The sequence below is a fragment of the Cyanistes caeruleus genome, chromosome 12, assembly GCF_971803275.1.
Source record: "Cyanistes caeruleus chromosome 12, bCyaCae1.hap1.1, whole genome shotgun sequence".
NCBI classification, from domain to species: domain Eukaryota; kingdom Metazoa; phylum Chordata; class Aves; order Passeriformes; family Paridae; genus Cyanistes; species Cyanistes caeruleus.
The window spans coordinates 12836587-12853223 of record NC_141712.1 but is presented as its reverse complement, the minus strand read 5'-3'; the positions used below and the strand labels follow the sequence as shown (position 1 = coordinate 12853223).

General features: G+C 39.9%; 1 protein-coding gene across 3 annotated transcripts in view; it reads right to left on the bottom strand.

Moving 5' to 3' along the window:
• The window catches only part of NFATC3 (nuclear factor of activated T cells 3), a 64673-nt gene that overhangs the window by 5805 nt on the left and 42231 nt on the right, over positions 1-16637 (bottom strand). For 2 of the 3 annotated variants that reach the window (XM_086847254.1, XM_086847256.1), the window contains 2 exons: positions 14456-15502; positions 5833-5934 (listed from right to left, as the gene is read on the bottom strand). In XM_086847254.1, coding sequence (XP_086703380.1) covers positions 5833-5934; positions 14456-15502 — 1149 coding nt within the window. The remainder of the gene's footprint in view (positions 1-5832; positions 5935-14455; positions 15503-16637) is intronic. The other variant, XM_086847255.1, reaches the window with a different exon arrangement.

Sequence of the window (16637 nt, the reverse complement as noted above, 5' to 3'; positions counted from 1 at the left end):
TTGCTTTGTTCTAAATAATCACTGAGCTGTTTATAAGAAGCTCAGTGGGTTTTTTTGTAATACTTTTGTATTTAGTGGCTCAGTGGGTTTTTTTGCAATACTTTTAACCATGTGGTGAATACAGATTTATCTGGTTTACATTAATTTCCATTAGAGACATCTACCATTTCTTAGACAAATGTAGGACCATGTCTTCATTCCAACAGTGTATTCTAGTGCAGAAATCTTACTTGTTCCAGTGACTTTGTAAGAATTGCTAATTCATAAAACCAACCAGTACTCAAGTGTGCTTTTTTCAAAGTAAGTATGTGTTCTGCCAGAGCACCTTGTAGGCCTCAAGAAAAGGCCAAAATGCTTTTCCTGCTGTGTCTGGACAAGGTGTTTTTTCAGAGACTTTGGCCTCTCACCTAATACATCTTCCTATTCTATACTTTCCAGGAATTTCAGTCCATTTCAGCTGTCTCAAACTCTGTACCCAACAAATGGAGTGGGGGGAGCCTGCAGACTCCAGAAGACTTTCCATTATTCAGATGAGGGTAAAAATAAAGGCACAGAAAGCAGAACTTGCAGAAGGCAGCAGCTCAGATCAGTCTCTAATCTTTCATGGCACATATAGTATTCATATAATACCAGCATTATAAGAACTTGTCTTTCTGATGGGGAATGGTATAAATTAAAGCAGTTTAAAATGTAAATCATGTAATCAGTAAGAGGAGATAAAATCCTGCATAAAAATGTACAAGGCTGAAGACAAAATCATACAACATTTTCCTTTTTGTATCAAAGGCTGAAAGAGAAATCTACAGGTCAGTATTTGAATGTATGACATGTCACCTTCTTCCAATGAGGGGCAAGCACACAACATGTAGTAGTCTGTGATTAAAACTGAAAATTTAATTCATGCACATAAATATAGGTTTTTTACAATATTGTCTAGCAAAACTCAAGTTCTTCAGGTGACAAACCGGGAGAGGAACAAATTTCAACAATTCTGAGAAAGGACAAGCTCAGGCTCTACTGCTGATGCTTTACAAACTGAAGAAAATTACTTTTAAGAAACCACTTTACCCCACCTCTCCTAGTTTTGACTGCAGGGGCTACTCTGTCCTCAAAATACAGCTAGAAAGCTTTCATACTCCTTTTGCTTAACCTTAAAGAGTTATCCCATTAGCAACTAGACACTGGGGAAGCAGCATGCATGGCTTTGTTAAGCCTCCTTGTCTTGATACCATTTCCTTTCTTCAGCATAAGTTTACAGGGGATGGCTGCCGAGCTTGTTTGGGATTCAGCAATACAGATCTCCAGGACAATTTTCATGTTCCCTGTGCTCTGCCTGCCAGGTTCATGTGTTTTGTAGTTCATACTTTTGCTGCCTCTTTGGAGAGAGCCAATTCCATTAAACTTTGGATGAACAGTTGTGCAAGTAGACCTTGACTTTTCAGTCCACTGCCCCCTCCAGTTAAATCCCTTCCTGTTTGGTACGTGTGGTGCCAGGTGTTGATCCCATAGCCCAGACCTCTACCCACTCCTCAAGTCAGGAGGAACCAGAAATGTCTTACACACTAAATCATTACAGAGCCCTTGCTAATATTTAGTAATCATTTGGTACCTACTGATACCTAAAATCATTGTGGATGATCAAAGTCAACTGAGTGGATGACATCAAGAATGTTACAAAGCGTTTTCTGGGCTAACAGTCCAGGTCATTAATCCTGAAATAATGACTGCAGCAGACAAAAAGAGAGGGGTGCAAACAGTACACTGTGCACACATGTGGCATATTCCTCCATACAACACCAATAACTGCACTTTGAAAACTTGTCAGATATGGCACGGATCAAAATGTGATACAGTGGGTTTTTAAAATAATTTTTTTTAAATATTGGGCTGTGAAATGGAAATGATTTTAACAACTTTTCTGTCTATGTAATTGACCTCTCTGGCAGTTTTCCCAGATTTCAGAATTTCAGCTGTTACTTTATATGCAAGATTTTCACCTTTTCCTCCCTTAACATTTATCTAGAATGTAAGCTGGCTAGCAAATTTATACTAATAGTTAAAAATAGATTGTGCAGAACAGAAGTTAAGTTGGTGCGGAGAAAATCTGCTACAGACAGAGCTGACTGGCTTGGTCAATACTGGTGATACTGCCATATTGCATTGCAAAGCTTTTCCCTCTCTGTGCTGCATTGAAAAAGGAGCAACACACTGCATTGAAAAAGCAACAAATGTCAGATAGAGGCTCCAGCCTACAAAATTAAGAATTGAAAAATATGAAGCGGCATCCTAACATCAGTATGGGTAGAACAGAGTAGAGGTAGCTCTGACTTTTGGATCTGCTGTAAAATAAGCTTTAAAATAAGAGATTTGTTTTACTGGGTTCTTCCCATGGTTTTCATTTCCCATTGTGCTCTGTTTGCCTGTTTGCAGTCCCTGCTCACTGCACAAGTGGAAGCAGCTGCAGCACCAAGGCCTCCCCTGCCCCTGAGGCCGAGCAAGGGCTTTGCCTCTGGTCACTGAAGGCTTGCACTGGACAGCTGACAAAGCCACAGCCTGACAGCCAGACTGCTCAGGATGAGCTCTTCAAACTTTGCAATTTGTAATCCAGGGTTTTAAGACCTAAAGTTAGGTTGAACAGCTCAGCCATATGTGCAGTGAGTGACACCCAGACCTATGGGTGTTGATCCTATCAGCTGCCCCAACACTGACCAACCCCTCTGGTGAAATTCCCACCTACGGAAAGTGATCCATGTTCGCTGATTACAACAGAACAAACTTGTCTGATTTGTGTTATGAAGCATGACATCATCATGAAAGCTGGTGCTTCTAAAAATAAATTCCTGATTGTTTTGGATAAATTAACCCCCCCCAACAATGAATTTAGAATAACAAGTTCTCTTAAGGCATTTTTAAGTTTGAAGTTCTAGTATCAAAAGTAAAGGCATTACCTTCTTTAATCAAATGCAAAGCAGAAACTAACATGCTTCTGAATTGCTCTGTATCTAATCCCCCTCTCATTGTGCTGAAAGACAAATATTTTGTACCAGAGCACAAAGGAAACCAGAAAAATATCTAAGCATATATATTTTATATAAGAATATAAGAAAAGGAAATTCCTGAACCAACAGTCCTTTCAGGGAATAATGCAAATATTTTTCCTTGCTGGAAGCCACTAATCTACTTTCTACAGGACAAGCAAATCTCTTCATTGGCAGTTGTCAAGCATTTTAGGTTTTTCTAAGTCAAAAATACTGCCTGAAAACCTCCATGGAGAACTTCAGGCAAACCAGTTCAAATTACAGACCACTAGGCTGCAATGGGAAAGAGCAGAGACGTGTAAAATACAACAATGCCTCCCCAGGGTGTTCCATCAACCTCCAAAATGTGTTTTTCCCAGGGAGTTCCTGAGTTAGAGACAGTGTCTTTTGCACCAAATGGTCCAAACTGGATTTTTTCTCCCTGTGGTATTTTAAGGTATATGCAAAATTCTGTCAACTGCAACATTCTGTGACAGCAGATTCCAAAGCTTAACTCCCTATAGCAGTAGCAATGCTTTTTAGCTGTGCTGAACTTAACCCAGGATTACTTGGTGGTCACTTTACTGGTTTCTTCTCCAGGAATTATCTTCCATTACCTTTTCTGTGCCCTCCACTCATTTTATTAAATTTGGCATTTGCTCCTCATTCCTTTTTCTGGCTGCAGAGTTCTTCTAGCAGATCAAACAACAGGCATTCATCTAATTCCTTTGTGGCATCAGGGACAAAATGTGGCCACAAAACAGACCTAAAGAGTAGCATTTTCTTATTCTCTGCTGTTCCCTAGACATTCCTAGCATTTATTCACCCTTTCAAGACTACTTTTAACACTACTGAACAAGTTTTCATAGAACTGTCCATTTTAAATTCAAGACAATTTTAAATGAGAATAGTTAACACTGTATTGATGAGTGCAGGTTTTATTCTTTCCTTTATTCTAATTTCCACTTTTTCTCTAACTACCCATTTTTTTTCTTTTCAAGTTTGTCACAGTCTGTGATACTGAAACTGCTCCAAAACATGAATTAATTTTTTCAAAAAGTTTTTATACACTCCTTTCAACCAAATAAAAGATATTTCCTCATGTGGGTTCTCCTCATGATTTGGTACTCCCTGAAGCAGTCATCTCATTTACCCCTTCTACAAAGGATGACTCAAGTATTCCATTAGTTATTTCCTGCCTTTGTAGATGCTCTGATCTCCTGCAGCACACTACAGTCACAGTCGCTCTCCTCTTCAGCAGTAGAATTTAGAAGCTGTGCTCTTCCTAATTTAAGCCTGAAAGTTGGCTCTGGAAGAATTCTGTACTGGCAGTGGATATAGTTAACTTGTCTGATTTGACACTGAGCATTCTTCAAGGTACAAAACCATCCTACTTTCCTCCTGTGATCCTATCTCTTGTATTAATACCACACTACATTATGTAGTATAAAATACCCATTATTTAAATTTTTAAAAATGCCATGTTTCTCAATTGCATTTGTCAAATGCTAACACTTGTGTGTAAATGTGTTTCTCTCTGTGTCTGGGTTTCTGTTTGTGTGCCCTTTTTAAAAGGACCTGTCAGCATATATTTCACAGGCCTAAATTTGGCATTTGCCACCCTATGCGTTATTTTTCAGTTGGGGATACTGGTATTTGAGGGTTATTTTATTATTAGCCTGAATTTCCATTTTTCAACAACTTCTGCTCTTCAACAATTATTCTGAACCTACCAGATTCTGAATTGCATAGGATATAGTGTAGAACACTGAAATAATCTAAGTTGTAACTTGAGTTTTACTAATTGATTTGCTGCTTCAAGACATAGGAATGTCAGCTTGGTGTACAGCCTTTCCCTGGCTTTGCCATCCCAAACAGGAGCTACTTACCTTACTAACAACAATTTGATACGTAAGGAAAGCAGAATTAAGTTTCTTGAAAGCTGGCAAAAGACCACTGTGATTTATTTCAGTTTCACAAACAAACTTAGGATTAGTCTACACAATAATTGTGTGAAAGTTTTATGAAGAGCTTGGTTATTTTACCAAATCAACTGTACACTTACAGCTATTAACCTTTAAAAATCTATGGAGAAAGAGCGTGTTATAAGTGTTTATAATGTATTTGTATTTGTATATCTATTGAAAAAAAAAGGACATTATAGTTCTTTGGCATATTAAGGATGTTTGTAATAAAGTGAAAACCACTGAAGTCTGAACACAAACAAGACCAATATACCATGCAACAATTTCTAATATTGTTAGTATTTAGAAGAGTCATAGTGCATAATTATCTTGCTTATATGTGAAATAAAGAAGCTGAAATAATAAATCCAGATATTCTTACCCAATCATACTGCACATTGGACTCTAAATCTTGTCATGAACCTGTATTCCTATGACTGGTGGTGCATGCCACTGTGTTCTATCTATTTAAATCGACATTGTTTCATCTTTATGAAAAAGAGAAACATTCCAAATTTCCCAGTTAACTGATCTGGCCACTCTTCTACCTTGCCCATATTTGGCTTAAGATTCTCATATCCTCATCTGCTGTTTTACTAGATCCTACAGCACTCAGGAAGTTCTGTGGCAACTCTGCATACTTTGAGTGGAGGTTTTTACTGAATGAGTGCACACCTGGTTCACAAATGCTGAATTTCCAAGTATTTCAGAATACACAGGTGTCCAGTTATAGCAATACTTCAGTAGTACACAGTGCTTTTTATTTGCAGCTCTTAAAACTCTTAAAACACTTTCCCCTTTCCTTTGTGCTCCAATTTCAAACATTGAAGCATTTCAGTAAGCAGACTCACCCTCTAGATTTTCCACATAGGAGTTGGACATGAGTGCTGAATGTTGAGTCCATTTCTCTGTTGAACCTGATGGCTGGTATTCCAGGTCAGAGATAAAACTGTCTGTGTCAGAGAAGAAGACAGACATAACTACTGACTGGACTAAACCAAGAAGTTACAGTTCACTCAACCAGGAAGTGATTTTCATTTTTCTTTTAATAGCACTAAATTTAAATACCCCGTTTCATTCACAAACACTGCGTATGTGACATAAGTAACTATTTATAAGTTATCAGAGTGCCTATTAAAAACAGTATCACTTAACTTGTATATTTACTTGTATAGTTACTTTTCATTTAGCAGACAGAGCCATAAAGGTTAATTTTTTGGATGTCTGCCTAGGTGCATCATCATGAATACATACTAATTAAATCTGATTTTAGTATTTGTGTTTAGAACATTCCTCCTCCAGTGTTTTCAATTTGCTTTACTTACTGTGGTGAAATTAGAAGTACTTGGGGCCCTTGACAGCAACTCCAGAGTAGGCAAAAGAGTCCTAGTAAACAAAACCTTTGGTGCCGTTTTCCCTCTCCCGCGAGCACAGGGAGCTGTCGCAGCTCCCAGCCCTGGCTCCCCTCTGTGTCCCCCTGCACACCCTGCCCACGCTCGGCTCTGCAGTCAGCCCACCACAGCTCCAGGGGCAGAACACCAAGTGTTAGCATGGCACAGGTGGCTCCCTCAGACCTGGGCCACGTGAGAAACCCTGCAGGTAGTGCAGAGCTGCACTGCATGGAGCTTTTCCTAGAGGAAAAATCAATGTCAAATAGTGTATTCATTATTTTAACCAACAAGTCTGCGTTTATTCAGCTGTGATTAGTGGCTGTGCAGAGTTTACAACGGGGTTGGATTTGTTTTTTTATTTTCCTGCCCAAGACAGTGTTGCAAGTTTAGTCAACTAGGCTTTAACACAATTAACAAAATTACTCTGGACCCTGGCTAATTTCTGCCTTCTGGATAGAGGCACACGCTTGTTTTGCCAGCATGGTTTCTAAGCCCTGCTTAGGGATGACTCCCGGGAGAACAAAGGAATCTACCCTTACTTCCTTCTGAAATTCAAGCAGCTCAAATTACCTCTTTGGGTGACTTCTCACGCTTAATTGTTCAAAGTGTAAAGTTACATGTGTTTAAATGGGAAGTGGAAAGCATTATCTGGGTTTCAATGAAAATGTCCACTGCCATTGTGAAGGAAAGGAGTAAATTAAGGACAAATTCTTCTCAAATAATAGGCGATAAGAAAAGATAATTTCCCCCCATCAATTATGGTAGAAACAGCAAGAAAGTGATACTTAAATAAAGATCTAATGAATCCAGGGAGATGAGCAGGAAACTGTCTCGTGATGAAACAAATTAACTGCTCCAACAGCCCTCTTTAGAAAGGTGAAGCTTTCAAAAGAGCAGACAACAAACACTGAGAAAAAGCCTCCAGAGAGAACAGTGGAGTTCATTAGCTCACGAAGCAACAGCCTCTGCACCATAAAGACAGCACAGCTTATACAGTAAGGATTATATGTCCTGGCAAGGAAATATGTTTCTGAGCAATTTTTCTAATTAGTTTCATACTTAGCAAGATCCTGAGGTTCTTGCGTGCATTACCAAAGCTGCTGACAGTGGTGAGTGTTTGCTTTTATCAATCCCTGACGAATTGTGCCATGCACAGCACACACATCTCCAGCCAGCCCCTTCTGGAACAGAGCATGCACTGTCCTCAGGCACACACTGCTTCTTGTTTGGGACACAAAGCAACAGCCTTTGCTACTGTGTGATACAGCATAAAGATTTTGTTCTACACACACACATTAGACACAACTTGAGGTACAAGAAAAATATACATTGAAAATACCTTTATACTTTGTGATATCCTAAACATTTGAGAAAGCTTTTTAATACCTTAAGCACTACTAAAATACATTCTGTAATGAAATCATGTAAAGCCAAAATGAAAACTAGGACATTGAAACAAAAATCGAGAAAAATGACACCCAGTAGATCTGTTTAACTGATCAAAAATTCATATTTTTTTGAACAACCTCGCTGTCCAGTCTTTAAGTAAAGCCAGGTTAAGAAAAGCTTTAAACCCTCAATTATCAGTACCTGGTCTGGGTCAAAGCGGGAAGTCAACTTAAAATTAGAGTTCTGCTATGGATACAGGCAGAGAGCCTTCAGAGCTCCTGAAGTCATCCCATTTAGTTTTCAGGATCTCCTCCTACAGGAGTTAATTAACTTCCTGTTTTTGTAGCACTATCTGATTAAAAGTTTAGCCTGTGTATATCCTTTACTGCTGCTGAACTGCAGCAGGATGTGTGGGCTGTGGGACATAACCTAGAAGATGTACTGGTTTTAGAAAAGTACATCTCCCAAAATATTCTAGAATGCATGATCGTCTGCAGTGCTGCTTAAGTGAGTAGCACAGAGCGGACTTTGCAAAAAGAAGTTTGATACAAATTGTTTGTTTTAGAGGACAGGTGAGTGAATTGCTCTCCTGACAGAGGTAACAAGGATCAGGAAACCTCAAGGAAAACTATGGACAGACTGCAGCACACATTTCCTGGGACATACACCTTCTTCTGTCAGCTCCAGACAGAACTCTACCAGCTGAATTTATTTGAAGAATCCCTGCAAATACGTCACATTGCTTAGTGCAGTATATTTAGCCTGGTTTTGACTCCACATGACCAGCGAGTGTCAACTTTCCCTAACAAAACAGAAGAAGCTGCCAGGCTCTAATTAACCCCCAGTTGTCTGTGCTGGAGCAGCCAGCTGATCATGCTCCTCTGAGACCAAACCACCCACACGTCAGGCCACGACTGCTGTGGCAAACTCCCACAGACCTACATGAACATTGCAAGCCACAGGCCAGGCTTGCTTTTAGTAATTTCATGTTCAATGTCAACTTCACTAGGCAGTACTATTTTTTTTAAAATTAACTGTACGGAATGTTGGAGTATAGTTTTCCTGTGCACATTATGTTTATAGCTGTACAGAAAACTAAATGAGCCTGCAGAATCACAGCACCAGGGCTGCAACTACCTGCCACAGTAACAAATAGCCAGCTCATGGCTTGGCTATGCTGCCACACTCTGCAGTTCTGTATCCTGCTGAAACCAACTCATTGCAGCCTCTCACACAAGAAAAGAACTGACACAGAATTCAGTAAAAGCCTTGGCTCTAGAAGGCTGTGCAATGGAAAGTGGTGCTGAAGGGTCTGTGTGGATTTTTTCCAGGGTCACAAGGTGAACTGAGCTCTTTCCAGTTCTGCTGCAATTGCCAGCAGCCACACTTCGGGGCAGAAGTGCCACCTGCACTGATGGAAGTTAAGTCTCCAACCTCTACTAATTATTGAACCAGAATCTTTTTGAGTTGGTGAGCCAGTTGAGTTAGGTTCTGTGGCTTTCACTGGGAGAGCTGGCCATGGACACCTGAGGATTTAGCTGACATTTTTACACATTAGAAATCTGTAACTGTTCTTCTCAATGGATGCCTTGCTGACACAGATTTTATGGACACAGTGAGTGAATCCCCTAGCAGATATGGTCAAAGCACCCTTTAACTGCTGACAACCCCTGATGCAAAACATTTCATTTTTGCTTGCTGCTCCACCCTTCAGCTTTTAAACTATTGCTCAGTCTGGATCTTTATCTTGTTCAAAGCACACATTTCTCGAAGTAGATTTCCATTCTCCTTCAATACCTTTCAGGTTCTGCCTTATCACTTCAACATCTCACTGCAGGACTGCTTTTTACTGCTGTCTCATACTGCTTGACAATACAGATTTAATAGTCAGAATGCTAAGAGAAGAGTTTGAACACAACTTTAAACAGTTTATACTGGTATAGTTTTCAGAATGCCTTTCAGTGCAGGATTGCTCTGAGAGTTCCAGGCACAGTGTAGGTTAGAGTCCTTGGCCTTGCTGGGCACACTGCAAGGTGCAACACTTTGCTCTGTACTCAGGAGACAATAAAATCACCTTGGATTTGAGATGTACATCTCAAGTTTGAGCTGCTCTCCTCTACACTCCACCAGACTCCAGCATTCAGTACTTTCTGTGCTTCTGCAGCTCTCCAGTGGCAGGACTCTGCCTTAATTAACACTGATCTATAAATGAGTAAGTTTTAAATATAGACAGAAATACAAACTGCAGTCCTTCTCCAATATTTTCTTATTACTCACCACTTTGATTCTTCAGAAATTAAGCTGAAGCTATGATAAAAAAAGCTGCCTGCAAAGATGTACAAGTCTTCTAGCCAAAATCAGAATAATCTCAACTTCTCAGCAAGAGAATTTATCAGCTAGAGAGTTATCACAGAACTAATAAAATGAATGAATGCTAACGGCTTAGAGCTCTACATGGAATGTGTCTTATTCCATATTATTCCTTATTCCAAAGCAGCCTTATTGCCTTATATACACAAAGTACTTAGGGGATTTCTAGTTATGATTTATAGTAAATGCACATACTGTATTTTCTAATCTCCAGCTTTATGTAATGGAGATGAAATGAGTAACAAGATGTAAGAGGATTAGTAGAAGGTCATCCTGATTTGCTGAATACAGCATAACAATACCTTAGAAATGGTTCAATACAGGTGTACATGTTAGAAATCTCATCACTGTAGAAAACCATTAAATCCAAGGCAAACTCCCTCCTAAGCTGCAAACCACAAAAGATTAAATTTGAGATCAATAGTATTGGAACAATTTTAAACCTAAAACTTGACAGTGGGAATAGGTAAACCACTACATTAGGAGCACCTTCTAAAAACAGAGGGGGTAGAAATTAATCAGGCCTCACCATATAACCAGACTGAGTCTGAGTCTAGCTTTTCTTTCAAATGAGGAAGAAACTTTACTAGATGGGTGTGCAGCAGAGCCCAGTATGGATGATGGATGCAGGAAAGGCCAGAAATGACCAGCTGCCTGTTTCCTGTCACTTCAGCTGCCTTGTTTACATCTATTTGCAGCCCTAAACATTCCACTGTCTGTCCAGGGAAATGTTAGCCTGAGGTGTTGGCCAGAGGGCTGACTTGCTGAAAGATACTAAGGGAAAAAAGGTCCAGCACACCGGGGGATAAAAAACTAGAGGGGACAAATAAAACTGCATGAAGCTGCTTGTACTCAGTTCCAGCAAATCTTAAGCAGAAAAGAGAACTTTTTCAGAATACTTTTAAAGTAGTGCATACAATACTATTTTGAAATTGTGTTATGTTTCAAATGTTTTTTATAATGCAATTTGAATTTTGCATCTATATGACCTCATGCATTTTGATCCCTGGTTTCAAGTGAAATTAGAAGGTGTTCCTGTAGGGTGCAAGGATGAGAAGAGGGGGAAAAAAATGAAATTCAAGGTGGAGATTAGAAAAGTCTTAAGGATATCAACCAGGAGCTCCTGAAAAACAAGACAATGAAGAGTCAAAGTTCAATATGGGGGGAAAAAGGAAAGAAGCGTCCTTTGTGCAGACACATGGGCAGGATGTGCCTTTCCATTCACAGCCCAGGTAAAGGGCACAGGAATACAACAACATTTAAAAAAGATTCTCCACCTTGTCACTGGCTAACACCTTGAACTTTGCAGGGATGCTGCAAATGTGTTACACTTTCCAGGAGATGCTGGGTCAAGACTAATCCTGATGCTCTTGGCTTGAGCACTGACGGATGTGGCAGCTCTGTAGTTCTGTATTATGTAGTGATTTGGAAGGGGTTTTGGTGTGTTTTTAAGAAAACACCTGAATGTTGGCTGAAGAGGCACTAAGAGTCACTTCCAGGGGTCTTACTTAAATGAATTTATGCAACTATTACCTACACTGCCACATCTGGAGGTGGGTGAGGGTTTCCCAGTTTTGTGGGGTTTCTTTTGGTTGAGATTTAGTTTTTAAGAATTTTAAATCAGATTCTGTCAAGCTACACCATAATTCTGGGATTAACTTTGTCATGGGGCAAAACTTCTACATTGAAATTTTGTAAAATATTTTCTGAAATATTTTCTTGGTAAAGAAATAGATACTATTTTCATATTTAAACACTGTACAACATTACTTAAAAGAAAGAAGATAATTTATGCTTACAGAGCTTTTTGTTTATTTTAAGACTATTGATTTAAATATTTAAGGCCGGTAATCCAGATATGATTTAAAAAATTTTTGATTGGCTTTGCTTTTGTGTTGTATTTTGAGATATTTATTTGCCTAAATAATTAAGGCAATTTATTTGCCTTAATTACTTACCTCTAAAATACCTTTTTGAGGTAACCCTCATAAACCCATTTTCTAAGTACAGCTTTCAGGTTTGATGTATTAGTTGGGAGAACATATTGTATCAACACTCATTTTATGTATGTAATTATGTTTGGACTTTTTTCTTTAATTGTTATAACATTATTGTAGAATAGCCTATTTGCTATTTGTGCCTGGCTCTATTTGTACAGAAACTAAAATTCAATTATACATGAAAAAGAAATTTTAGAATTATTTTTTAAACCAGGATATTATGTTAGATAAATTACTGAAAAAAGTCTTCTTGTCTAAACATGCTTTTTTTTCCTTAAAGCTGATTAAGCAGAGGAAGTATTCACTGACATTGAAAGAACTGAGCAGCTTTGCTTCTTGTCGCTGTGCCCTTCCAGACTTATGGAACAGCAGGTTTCACGCTCAACATCTGATTTGTATTTGCAGATTGGAAATGCAAACAAGCCCCAAACCCAACCCTCAGGAAATCATCGCACGGCAGCAGCATGGAAGGGAAAGGCAGGGATCTGCTCACAATCCCAGTGCTGCTGCCAAGGGCAAGTTCAGCTTTGAAATCCATGTTCTATTTTCCATATATGAAGTATGTTTAATCAGCAGTTATCAGAACTTCTTTAGCTTTCTACAACAATTGTTTAAAAACAGAAGTTAATTAAGCTGTGGCCATTTGACTCCCATGTTCATTGCACTCTAAACCATCAGCAAGTGGCTACGCTTTCAGTGGGGCTCCGACAGCTTCTGTGATTCCATGGCTTTGTCAGCAGGGGAACAAGGCTTTTAGTACTTTCAGTGCTAAGCAAAGGAAATAGTATCGAAAAGCAACAAATATCTGTGACGTAGAAAAAAAAAAAACAACTTTCTTTTTACTGTGCATCCATTTTAATTTCTGAACAACTACAAACAAAACTGCAAGACACTTCGCTTAGTTTGTGAAGAGTCTAGCTACAGTATTTAGCTATAGTTGATTTGTTTCTACATCTTTTTTTTGTGGGTGTGAAGAGAAGAAGGATGAGGAAAAGGTAGGTTCTAACCTGACACTTGAAACATTAGATTTCTTTCTCACTCTTCTGTACAGAAGTATAAAACACTATTTTTTTGCTGCATGCATGTTATGAAACGCCTTGCTTTTCTCCCCTCAACAAGTCCTTGACAGAATCAGTCTCTTCCTTCCTTTCTAAATAAACTTAAGTTGATTGATAAACAGTGTTTCTAAAAAGAGAGCTTTGTTTAATTAAGGTGGCAATTGAACTGAAAGCTCAACTAGATTGGTTTCTCTCATTTTCCTTCTACTATGCCATGTCTTTAAAAGCATTTCTTACTAAATTTTATTACTACTGTTTGGAGGTAACAATAGCAAAGCTCCATTTATGCAAGGAGCTGGGACTGACACTTAACAGATAGCCTAAGTCTTTATTCTACTACTGATGCAATTAATTACCAGGGATGGTCAAAAACGCCAAATCATAACATTTAAGGTGACTTTAGAAAAGAGACACTGGCATAATTCCCTTCATCAAAACCAAACATATTTTACACAACTTTTAAGGCCAGGCCTTCTGTTCTTCTAGCCTTTATTAGCATGACATGTTCTTTAAATTGCTTTGCATCTACACCTCAAACAGTCTGATGTTTAGGATCTGATATTTTTCTTTTTTCACTTGGTTGGAAAAATATAAATAACTATTTAATGAATAACCAAATAAAAAAGAAGTCCAAATATTTACAATACAGTCCTTTATAATCTGGCATTTAGCATTATAATGTCCTTGCTCTGTTTGTGTTAAACAAGTGAACTTCTCAAAAAGGTAGCCAGAGTGGAAAAAGCAAACAGCCACTGTGAGCAGAGGTGCTGAATTATGAGAGGTATCTACAGAATGTCTGTGAGGAGACCAAGACAGTGCCAAAATGCATGTGATACATTATCAAAACACCAGCCTGCCCTTCAAAACTGGGACAACTCCAAGAAACAAGACTCCAAACTACATCTGTGCAACTTATGATTCTTGCTGAAACGTATCAATGAGACAATCAGAAACTACTTCAAATTACTTTCTTGAATACAAGGTATCAATGCGTAGGAGTTGATCCTCAAGCCTGGTTTTATGACAATACCAAAATCTGTGGGCAAATCAGACTAAAATGCTTGAATTGTAGAACTAGAAATTAACAGCCGATATAATTTGTTTTAGACAAGTTGTTGCTTTGGACACAAAAATATGACTCCATTCTGATGATATGAGTTTCCTTCTGTGAAGAGCAGTGTGTTCTAAACCAAACAACCCTCCCACACCCACTTTGTAGCTTAATGCCCATTGTAACCCCAGTATTGCAATATTATATCCACTTACCATCATCTAGTGTGATGTCTTGTAGTCCTATGGTTTGAAAATTCAATTCCCGGTCTTCAGGCTCTGGTTTGATGTGAACAGCTGTCCCCTCGGGTGCAAAGGGAGATGAGTCACACACGGGGTGGGATCCCAGGGGTGACACCGTGCCCAGGGCTCCCAGTGCGGGGCTGGCGGCCTGCGGCGAGTGCTGCCCTGAGCGGCTCCCGGGCGGCGGCGACGGGGCAGGTCCTGAGCTCGGAGACTGGTAAGGCAGAGGCTGGAGCTGGGGGGAGGAGGGGCCGGACAGCGGCGAGTGGCCCAGCGGGTGGGAAGCAGTCGGGGACGGGGAAGAAGCGGACGCTGGGTTTGGAGAGTGGTACGGGACCTGCTGCAGCTGGGGAGAAGCCTGGCCGAGGGAGCGGCTCATTGCAGAGGGGATGGAGCCCTGCCCAGCCCCCGGGCAGTGGTATCCCATCGATGGCAGGTGAGCAGACGACTGTCCCGAATGAGCTGCGTGTGCCAGAGCATGTCCTGCCGGACTTGAGGCTGACACAGAACCTGGATTTGAAGAATGGAACTGCATTGGTGGTAGAGCTTGGCAGCTGAGATTTATCAAATGAGGTACAGCCGTGTCTTGTGGAAATGTAATCGCATCAAATCCTTGGCTGGAGGCAGAGCTCATAGGAAGACCAGGCTGTCCATTGTACACATCATTAGACTGCATAGGCTGGTAAGAAGGCCTCACGGGAGGTGCTGATGTTACCTGAAAAGACTGAACCACGGCAGGAGGCAAAACGTGACACTCTTCACTTGGACTGAGGTTTCTACCCTGCATATGTGGCAGGTGTGGCACTGCCGAGGTCACCATGGCCGTGTAGGGTGGCTGAACGGGACACACGAGGCTCCTGGGTGACGTAGACAGCAAATTGTCATGAGGGTGCCCTTGCTCTGGTGAAGGCAGCTGGGGTCGCATCGAGTGCAGGCCCTGGACACTGCCTGCATGAGGCAGGGCCAAGGATGGAACAGCAGACAAATCCACCTCATCTCTGTGCTCTTGCTTCATTATAACTAAAAAAAGTAAAATAGTTTTACAATGCCAGCCCATACGTACCCTGTGACAAACACACACCAACTGCTGTTTAACAACCACAACAGCACCGTTAGTGTCGTTGCTTCCCTTCTTCGTTTCTATGCCTGCTACATCAACCCTGCAATTCTCCCTGCAGGTATTCAAGGGCAAGTATCTCCCAGCACACCTTCCTATGCAATATATGTTCTTAAAGACATTTGCAACCCAGCCAGAGAAAGCCCAGTTCATCTAAAGGATGCTCTCATCACCTGAGGTGGGGGAGCTGCTGCTGGGCTACACTGAAAATAGGCAGATGTGAGTTCAGTATCACGTACGAGGAAATGGTGAAGGAAATTTTTAGCAGGCTTCAGGCTTTCCTTAGCCTCTGATCACAAGGACAGCTGAACTTCGGCAACACACCCTAGTTTGAGAAGTGTACTGTTTTAATTACAGCAGCTCTTTAAGCACATCCCCCAATTTCAGTGATGGCAACAACTGTTCTTATAAGAGTTACAAACTGACACACTTTTCAGTTACAGATTTATTTTTTTTAAACTACTGGTAGGCTCATGGTAAGATACTGATCTTTAAGTACTGGAAGAAAAATGTTAACACTTAAATGTTCATTTACTACTTTATAAAACACAGTTAACTAAATATTACAGTCAAATGAACTGTAATACATAATGAGTGTTTTAAGTGCTTGTGTAGTAACAGCTGCAGCTACAATTCAGCTTGCTTAAGTAGTAACTCTCATTATTTCATTCCACCATTTAAATAATTTAAATAGAGATATTTCAAACAAAAATATAGACATGTAACTATCTTAGGAGCTGATATTCTTGAAAACAGTTGACAAATACCACAGAAATTTGATAACACAGTTAATGTGTACTTGGCATACCACACACCTCAGTAACACTGCCTAAATTTAAAAAGTAGATAATTTTAGAGCACAACAAGTGAGCACAGCTTATTTTAAATTGTGTTAACTAATGGAAGTTGGCTTTGTCTGCATATACAGAAGTTTTAAGAAGTTTATATTGATATCCATATTCGACTTTAAAAACTCCTTCAGATATCTCACTTCAAGTGCTCCAAGTAGCACCAAAGGGTCCCCACCATCACTGGCAC